This window comes from Cryptomeria japonica, chromosome 4 (genome assembly GCF_030272615.1).
Source record: "Cryptomeria japonica chromosome 4, Sugi_1.0, whole genome shotgun sequence".
Lineage (NCBI taxonomy): Eukaryota > Viridiplantae > Streptophyta > Pinopsida > Cupressales > Cupressaceae > Cryptomeria > Cryptomeria japonica.
The window spans coordinates 98,074,510-98,084,440 of NC_081408.1; the positions used below are offsets into that span (position 1 = coordinate 98,074,510).

Consider the following 9,931-nt stretch of genomic DNA (forward strand, 5'->3'; position numbering starts at 1 on the left):
ATATTGTAATTTTGTGTATTTGTAATTTCATTCACACGGATGTTTCTAATGGAACTACCACTTTTAAGTTGTGGAAGAGAATATGAAAAATGTAGTGGACAAATAGTCTCATTAAAAATATATATATTAAAAAAATATATTCATTGAAAATGAAGGAGAGCATATTGTGAAACACTTGAATAATTTTAATTTAATTTTAAAAAGTTATAGTTTGATATTGCTAACATTGAGTAAGAGGTTAATGTGTTTTACTACTTTATTCATCAACTAATTCTTGGGAAAATTTAATTGTTTCTATTAGTGATTCTAAAACGGATCTAAGATCAGATTACTTTGTTGCCACTTGGCTTACAAAAGAGATATACAAATGGAAATATGATGATAGTTTAAAAGAGGCATTAAATATTATATGAATACTTAATGAAAAAAGTGGATAAGTGTAGGACCATGATGAGCTAATATAGTAACAATAGGGTGAAATATACGTTTTCACTTAGCTAAAACCCAAATTTGGTATTTGAATTTTTCTTTGGGTTGGGTGAAAAGTGAGTTTTGGTTTGGTAAAAACTAATTCAAAATAAATATCCATTTATAAAATATATCCATTTATAAATAATAGATATCTATTATAAGAGAAAATATATGTCTATATAAAATAGACATCCATCTTGTACATGTGAAAAAAAAAGGAGTATTTCATTTTGCCAAAGTGACCTATAGGAGAGGAGAAAGTCTAGTAGAATAGATGTTTAAATCATATAATTCATATCATTTTTTACATCATCATATGTGCTTGCATTAGCCATAGTGTAGAGGTAAAGTTTTGTTTTTTCTCTTTTTAAAAAAAAAAAATCTATTCAAGTTTTTTATTATGATTTAGGTTTTCATTTCTAATTGTATAATTTAATTTAAAAATATATTTTTTATGTTTATAAATGCATTAGTAAAATGGATGAGGAAAGTCAAAACCAAAAACACTCCCCCACCAACCCATCCTCCACCAAACCTTCCTCCAAGTGAAAAAAGTGAGAAAATATTAGTGAAATTAATAAAATTAAATAAATATATCATCAAAATATTGATTAGCTCCAATTACATCCATCTAAGACGAATTTTTTTCCAATGAAACCTTACAAGCCAACACAAGACATTTCAATAATGAAAATACGCCAATAGGGAAGAACATTATATTGGCTTTTCATATGATCAAATAAAAGACTTAGACACAACCAAATTCATGATAGAAATTGATTTTGTGAATCTTAAAACTGTATTACATGTTGATGTAAGTAAGCCAAATTTTTCCATAAAATGGTGAACACATGATGGTATGCCAAATAATTTTGTGACCACTAGTGGATGGTTTTTGATAAACCACCCAACAAAAATCTTGATGTCCCTCTTTATTTCCTAGTATACTATACAAATATTTAATTTTAGACACCATATCGACTCTTTTGACTTGAGAGATTTCCAAGGAGTTGGTAGATTATGTAGATGTAATGGTGGATAAACATAATCCACTACACAATTTTACATGGATGGAAAAAAAGAAAGGAAAGCTAGCTAACTTCTGATAATTCAAATGGCGGAGAAGAGAAAAATGATATTCATGAGTAGTAACAAAACACTCTTCAAAGGTGATGTACTTGATCAAGTGATAACTAACAAATCCCCATGAAGGCAGTAGGTTCTCCACGCTAAAACCATTTTGATATCATTTAAACTATTGTTTTTACTCTCAAATAATAAATATATAATATTATATATCTATTTATGGCTTAATTGGGGAACTTTTTCACCCTCACAATTCAAACTAGTCACATGAGCTATCAATTCTTTTCACACCTTCATGTTTATGCCACCCACCTTAACCCTACCCATTCTCTAGCTACTCATGAACTCGGATAAGAACTCTTTATCCTTTCCATTTATAATTTTAAAAAAAGGAGTAATTCTTCCTTTTTCAAAAATATCCAAACTTGGGTATTCTTCTCCAAGGAAACAAAAGATGTGGGTTCCACTCTCACACATTGGCCACCAATGATGGATACTCTCTCACTTTTAGAAATAAAAAATAGAAAGATTTTGAAACCCAAAGAACACAAGCAAGAAACACTTTTGGTAGATCGTTCCAAAAAAAAAAAAAAAAAAATCAATATCTAATCAAATAGCCACTTAAAGGTTCTCACATCATTGCCACATGAAAATGATATTGCAATGATCTATGATTCCATTCAAATCACATGTTCCTTTGTTTCCCTCAATGTCATAACAATAGGAGAGACCATTTCTGAGGGGTCATCATGCATACACCCAAAATGGGAATTAATAAAACCTATAGAGATCCCCTCAAGATAATTCATGTTACATAATCTACCATAATTATTCCTCTTTCCTCTTATTCCCACATGTCATCCATCACTTCTCATTTCATATTCTAAACTTAATTTACACTTATTTTTTTTAATATACTTCACACTAAGACCATGAACATATGGTTAAGACTATGAAATACTTTTGGTTTCTTCTATAGCCGCAACAATATATTCAAACATTGTGAGCAGGCTCCTTGAATCTTTTCAACTATCCTCCTATCTTCAATAAATCTACAATTTAGAATCTTCCATACACACAATTTCAAAGGAGGCCTCGTGTTTGCTTTGGTTTTGTTACTCCTACAACCTTTAGAAAGATGCACAGATGCGTTTTGTATGATGTTGCATCTACAGGTTAAGGGGACCCATTCTCTACAAACTCTCAAATATTTTGAAAGCTAAACAAGGCTTTCATTGTGATTGACCAATATTTATAATTCTTCCTATTAAACTGAGGAATCGAAAAATTTACAAGACTTGTTTTTAAGAAAATGACTGAAGAATCTAAAACAGGAGAAAATAAGAATAAAAAAACAACTCAAACATAAGGACAGCTCCTCAACATAACTTCATCTCTTTCTATTATAAACCCAGATAAATTACACAGTGGAAGACGAAAAAAAAAAGCAGAGCTGCTGTTGTTACACAAAAAAGCTTAATACATATTTATCACTTAAAAATCACTATTCTTATTCAGAAAGCAGAGCTGCTGCTCTTTTCTAAACACAAAGTATCCTATTCTCTGCTATATCTAAAATACACAATATAACAGAACAATATATTAAAATCATAGATATTTTCATAAATCAAAGGCATGATGCACATGGACTACTAAGAATACTAAATATGCTGATAAGTTTAAAAAGATGGAAGGAAGGATATAAGGATAAGGGAATTGGTAACAAAATTCTTCATATAATAATGGAGTAATGGCATCTTGTCTGCTGAGTTGAAGGATGAACAGGAAATAAAATAATTATGATGGTATCAACTGTTCCAACAATTATAAGTATAGAGAAATTAAAGGCAACTACGGTCCCTCACAGTTACCATCAAATCGATAACAATAAGCAAAGGCAAAGCCAATTAAAGGGATTACCTTAAATGTGATTTCCCTCTTTTTGATGATCAGCAAATTACTCTTGAATTATGTTTAAACCTTGATTGCTTCAATAATCTTCAACTTTGAAAGTCCAGGTAACTCCACTATCTTCACTACGTTGAAATTTGAAAGTTGAAGCAGTTTCATCAATTCATGTGTGCTCCTCTCTTTTCCTCCGTTGGCAAGGGCAATCATAACCAGATCGAAAACAATTTCAATAGATTTATAGGAATTTGAGTCTTCTGCCGTCATGATTTCTGCCAGTATCAGTCGTCCACTTTTAGGCAAAGCCTTGTGGCAATTTTGAAGTATCTTTATGCAGCTCTCGTCATCCCAGTCTGTCAATACATTCTATAGCACCCACACATAATACAATGAATAAATAAAAAGTTAAAGAGTAATGTTTTTTAATAAATTCATTTCGAATTATGTTTTACTGAGTGCAAGGTTCAGTTATCATAAGGATCACGCCCAGATCAAATTTGGTCTAATAGGTACCACTCCATCCTTGACTGTCAGTCCATAAAATTTCAGACTAAAAACTTGTACTATCAAATCATAGTTACACCTTCCCATGTCAATTTTTTATAGAAATCCTCAATATAAAATAAAATAAAATAAAATAAAATAAAAACTTTATTAACCTTCTGAATGTCTATAAACCAGTTAATTTGAACATAAGGCCTGATCTCCGTTATCATAAACAGCTGATACGTTGTAGTGATCCAACCCAGATACTTATTATTAAGATAGCAAGCTCTCGTAGTGATCTAACCCTAGACTAAGGTATCATGCACCTCAGCCAGTAAGAGCTAAATTAGAACTCAAATTAGAATTGAATAAAAGAAATAAAGAAACACAGAAACGTGTTGCGTTAAAGTATTAAAGAAATCAAAAGTAGCAACGTTTATTATACAAAGAAAAATTGCTTGTGGTAAGTACAGAAGAAATAAAGAGTGGATTTACCTGGAACTGATGGGGCAGTCTGAACAACATGAGGAAGATCAAAATTAATTCCATGGATGTGGGGATAAGCCTTCACAATGTGTGCCAAAGCCGTTCCTTTTCCTCCTCCCACATCAACCAAAGTTTTAACCTCCTTGAAACCGTCATAGCCGCTCAGGATTTTTCCCATTAGAAGAATCGTAATCGTCGACATGGAATTGTTGAAAACGTCGTTGACAGTCGAGGCTTCCTTCTCGTATGTCCACAAGTCCTTTCCATGAGCCTTCTCGAATGCATTGCAGTCTTGAAGCACACTTTCATGAAGATGCTGCCATGGCGCCATTAAGACCGGGTGTGTGAGCATGAGGAGGAGTGGCTCTTGGATTCACCAGTAGACCAAGAGCCCATTCACATAAACTTATATTTTATTGTTACTGTTATAATAAAATGGTAAAATGTTATTGTATTTGTATTGGTTAAATTTAATTTTTTATTATTGAAATTTCTAATATTTAATAAAGGTTTGGATTAAATTATTGTCTTCATTTTTTATTTTATGTGAAAAATCTAATTCATTAGAAGTATTTTGTATTTGCCTTGAATAAATATTTTAGTTAGGGAGGTTGATCTACTTGTCAACTATCTATTTTCTTAAAATTTTCACTTTCAATGTATTTATGCATTCGTTAGAAGTCTTTTGTATATGCCTTCATTAAATATTTTAGCTAGGGAGATTAATCTACTCATCAAATGTCTATTTTCTTAAATTTTTCACTTTCAACGTATTTATGCATGTTTTGATTCCTTTTGGATTTTTCCCCTTGTGTCATTATAGATTATGTCAAATAAGTATGACCCACAATTTGACACATTTCTTGAATGCTCCAAGAGTGTCTGCATTGGTGAACTATTTGTAGATTTTTTGTAAAGTAGCTTTTACAATTTTATTTTTTTCAGTTGGTGGCCATGTAATGATTATACTAAATTATATTTTATTGTTATGATAAAATGTTAAAGAAATATTTCATTATTATTGATTAAGTTTTACTTTTTATTATTGAATTTTTATTTATTTAACAATGGTTTGAATGATAATTCGGCCTTCTTCTGTCTATATATCCTTAATTGCAAGATTTCTCTTCTTCCATCTATGCATTTGGGCCTCTCTCTCACTGTTGGCAAGGTGGATAATTCGGTCTGGGTGGGCCTGCTACAAAAAATTTAGAGAAAACTTGCTCGAGGAAAAAGTGTAGTCCTTAGCAGTGCTAGGAAGCTCCAACTCCTAAAAGCTTCCTTGCAGAGTACTTTGTTTTACCATCTCTCTCTATTTCACATCCTTGTCTCTTGGGCTAATAAATTAGATTGAATCCAAAGGATATTCTTCTAGGCAAGGGTGGAGCAAATGAAATAGAATATCCCTCATGGAGTGGGAAAAAGTTTGCTATATGAAACATGTTGGGGGGTTTCATATTAGAGGTTCTAGGCCCCTCAATGAAGCCTTTTTAGCTAAGATTGGTCGGAGCCTCTTATCTGCAGTTGTGAAGTGGACCTCAATAATGGAAAATAAGTATCTTAATGGGAGAGTTCCGACTTTCCTAGATTCAAATATTGTGCCTAAAGGATCTCATATATGGAACAATCTTCTCAAGATTCATGATCTACTCTTTAAAGGTTTGATCTAGCAACTTCGCAATGGTCAGAATATTAGGTTCTAAAAGCACGCGTGCATCTCCTCCATTCCCCTTGAATTCCATCCTATTTGTGCAGTAGTCGAAGTTGATATGTCTACTAGTCTTGGGACCCATCTATGTGATTATCAGGTTCCTCATTCATCACCCATGGAGTGGATATTCAAAACCCCTAATTTTACCCAACCAAAGAAGTGCGTTGTGGAAGAGCTTCTCAAAATCCTCAATACTGTCAAATTTTACAAGAGGGCTGACAATGATGTATTAGTTTGGGCTCCCTCAAAGGATGGTAATTTCATGGTTAAATCTAGCTTTGAGATCACCTCACTCTCTCCAGCACCCCTTTTCAAGTGGGAATTTATTTGGAGAATGAATACTATGCCCAAAGTTTGTTTTCTCTGGTGGATTGTTTGTAATGGCAAAATTTTAACTATGGATAACCTCAAGAGACGTGGCTTCCGGTTGGCCAATAAATGTGCTCTTTGTGGAAGGGATAATGAAAGTATTGAACATATTTTGTTCCTTTGTCCCTTCTCCTAGAATGTTATACAAAAGATTATTGAAACATTTTTTTCTTGGATTGGGTGTGGAACTTCCTACTAAGGATAATCTTATGGGTGGGTTTAAGCCTTCCAATCATTCCCTATCTCTTGAGTTATGAAGGCAATAGTTATTCCACAGTGGTTGGAGCTTGTGGAAAGAAATAAATAATAGAATCTTTAGGGAAAGAAGGTGTGGACAGGAGGAGTTATCCAACAGGATTATTTCCAATGTCAAGGAGAATATGATTTGTTTTATGAAGTGGAGACATTCTCATCCTCCACTTCCTTTGGATTCAATGATCACTAGATCTTGGGATTTGGAGTCAACCCTATTAGATTTTCTACCCCTCCTGTTGGATTCCAAAATTCTATTAAATATACCCTCCCTGACACCGATTGGCTAAAGAAAAATTTTGATGGGTCTTCCCATGGTAACCTAGGTCGAGCAGAAGGGGGTAGTGTGATCAGATACTCACATGGTAACCTTATCCTTGCCTATGTGGTGAACTTTGGTGTCCAAACCTCTAGCGTGACTAAGGTGGTTACATTTTTTCATGGGTTAGTTGTTGTGAGAGAGAAGGGTCTGAGATGAATTATTGTTGAAGATGAATCTCATAATATAAGCATGATGCTTAATGGAGTGGCTAAACCGGACTGGAAAACTAATCCTCTCATTTCCAAGTTGTGCTATCCCTACTACTCTTGGTGACGTTAGCTTTTGCCTTATGTGGTGTGAGGGAAACTATGTGGTGGAAAAGTTGACAGAGTTCAGTGTGTTTGTTAATAATTTTGAAATATGGTCTTGCTTGCACAAAATCCTGATTGTGGCTCTTGCCATGGTCTTGAATGAATTACCTTTTAATGATGCATAATCCCAAGATTACCTTTTTGGTAATTCTATTATCCCCTTTTCCTTTCCCTATTGGTTAAGGTGGCATGATTTCAATTTTGTTGGTACCTACCATTGTTTCTATCAAACCTATCACTTTCTCAATTTGGATTCTTCTTATTCGGAGATGGGTGGTCATTTGAACTAGGTTGAACCTAATGAATGTTGTTATTTCAAGAATAATTGGGAGCTTTGGAGTAAGGTGATTCAGGAAAATTTGGACTTTTATATGGAGGGAATGACCAGCCATGATCGTAAGATTTCTATTGCTTTTGTTCAGGTCTAGGATAATGGCACCATTAAGATTAGAAGTGTTGCCTTTGTGGTTTTTGAAGAGACCATTGTGAAAGTGACTAGGTTGGCCCTCGATGGCATTTCCTTTCCTAAAAATCCCAAGGGGAGTTACAAGGAGGATTTTGAGAATTTATTTGAACCTAGGGAAGGGGTTTCCAAGATTCAAAGCAGCTACAATAGGGAAGAGCTTCCTAGAATCTGGAAGGAGGCATCCATTTTTCTCATGAATTACTTCAATCTTGATGGAAGGAAGAGGAGATTCGACCTACAGATTTTCCCCATGTTAAATTAACTTAGCCACGAGGTAAGAATGAATTTTCCCTACTAGGTTTTGTTCTCTTTATCGCAATCTATTTCATTTCTAAAGGTTGTGTTAAGGGTAAACCCCATCTTCACTAGGGCCTCATCCATAGGTTATATAATTTCTACTTCACCTTAATCCCCTTTGGTGGGATCCCCGCTACTGAGATCGGGTGGACTTGTGACCCTAGCTTATATGTTGATATCATTGTCACTCCCTCCAATTCTAGTGAAGTGACTCACTTAGGTTAAAAAATGATCACTAGTCTCAAAAACCCTATGTGTATGGCCAAATCTAAAGCCATTGCCACCACAAAAAAGGACCAAGATGTATTCTCCTTAAGATTGATATTTTTAAAGCTTGCGACATGGTTGCATGGCCCTTCCTCTCTAAGGTCCTCCAAAAATTTGGTTTTTATAATAAAATTTAAAAAATGGTACAGGCTTGCTTCCACTCCCAGGATATGTTTTCTATCTTGGTTAACAAAGCTCCTCAAGGGGTTTTATCAACTTTTTTGGGGATTAGATAGAGGGATTCACTATCTTCTCACATCGTCATTCTCATGGTAGACGTCCTTGGTACGAATATTGATAAATGTGTCAATTAAGGTCACTTCAAGGGTATAAAATTCATCATCCATCGACATTGTCTCCCACAAACAATTTGTTGATGATACTCTTCTCCTTGGCTTTGCTTATTTGATAGGGGCTAGGGGTTGGATCTCTCTTCTAACGGATTATGATTTTTGTGTCAGGTCAAAATATTATTTTGGATAAGAGTTCTATTTATTTTATGAATGTTCCTCCCTCTCTTCAAAAATGAATTGCTCGTCTCTTGAAATTCCAAATCTCAAAACTCTCTTCATTGTACTTGTGTATCCCCCTAGTAGCTAGGAAAGTCAACAACTTAGTTTGGTCTTCCCTAGTTAAAAGAATATAGAAGAATCTCATGGGATGGGAAGGATATCTCCTTTGCAATGTAGATAAACTCCAACTACTTAAATGTTGTCTTCAAAGAACCTCAATGTATCTCCTCTTTTTGCTCCATATGTCAACTTCTTAAGCTAATAAAATTGATAAGATTCAAAGAATATTCCTTTAGTTAGGTCTTGAACATAAAAATCACCTCTCTATTTTAGACTGGTAGAAGGTTTGTACTAGAAAAAATGTTTGAGTCCTCAATATCATGTTGGATTGTTGGCATTGACAAAACTGGTCAATCCAGAGAACAGGTATATGCGCTAAGATTTGTCATCGATGTCCAATACTTACTGGTGAAGACACTAACCGGTGAAGTAGTATAGGTAAAGTGGTTACTTACAAACACATGCAAACAACATTGGTAACGAATGACCAAAGGTTCAGTCATCTCAAGAAAAGATAGACTAAGCCAACCAGTCTGTCATTCATGAAGATCAGTCACTCTGATGATGATGAAGTCACTAAAGGTGACTTAGGCAAGAAAAATTGAGGTTGTATGCAAACTTGAACCTCATAGGAAAACAGGGGAAGAGACTTGATGTTGGCACAACAAATCGGCAATCAGAGGATGAACCGGTAATATAGAAGTGTAGTGGCAAACTGGTATACCGATATGACAGAAGGAAGACAGGTGTTCACGATAAATCTTAGAGCGGTGATCGGTTATTCAATTGCAGTGGCAAAAGATGAGTTGGTGAATTTGTGTCTATACGCCAAATCATATGTTGGTAAGTTCAACTTCCGTTATCATGAAGTCAAGCATGATTACCTGCATAATTTCTAGTTCGCACTTAATTGACTTAACACGACCC

At 34.3% G+C, this 9,931-nt stretch overlaps 1 protein-coding gene across 1 annotated transcript; it reads right to left on the minus strand.

Annotated features, from left to right (window-relative positions):
• Positions 1–3,315: 3,315 nt before the first annotated feature.
• On the minus strand, positions 3,316–4,821 carry LOC131032894 (myricetin 3-O-methyltransferase 3-like). The gene is made up of 2 exons (XM_057963993.2): positions 4,447–4,821; positions 3,316–3,831 (listed from the first exon to the last, which is right to left on the minus strand). The coding sequence occupies exons 1-2, from the start codon at positions 4,498–4,500 to the stop codon at positions 3,532–3,534; spliced, it is 354 nt and encodes a 117-aa protein (XP_057819976.1). The 5' UTR covers positions 4,501–4,821; the 3' UTR covers positions 3,316–3,531.
• Positions 4,822–9,931: the final 5,110 nt, after the last annotated feature.

What these genes read in the sequence shown, in the direction of transcription:
- LOC131032894 (XM_057963993.2), bottom strand. Translation starts at nt 4,500, where the DNA reads ATGGAATTAATTTTGATCTTCCTCATGTTGTTCAGACTGCCCCATCAG. An exon ending in GACTGCCCCATCAGTTCCAG is followed by an intron (nt 3,832 to 4,446) that starts GTAAATCCACTC and finishes TGGGTGCTATAG; the next exon opens with AATGTATTGACAGACTGGGA.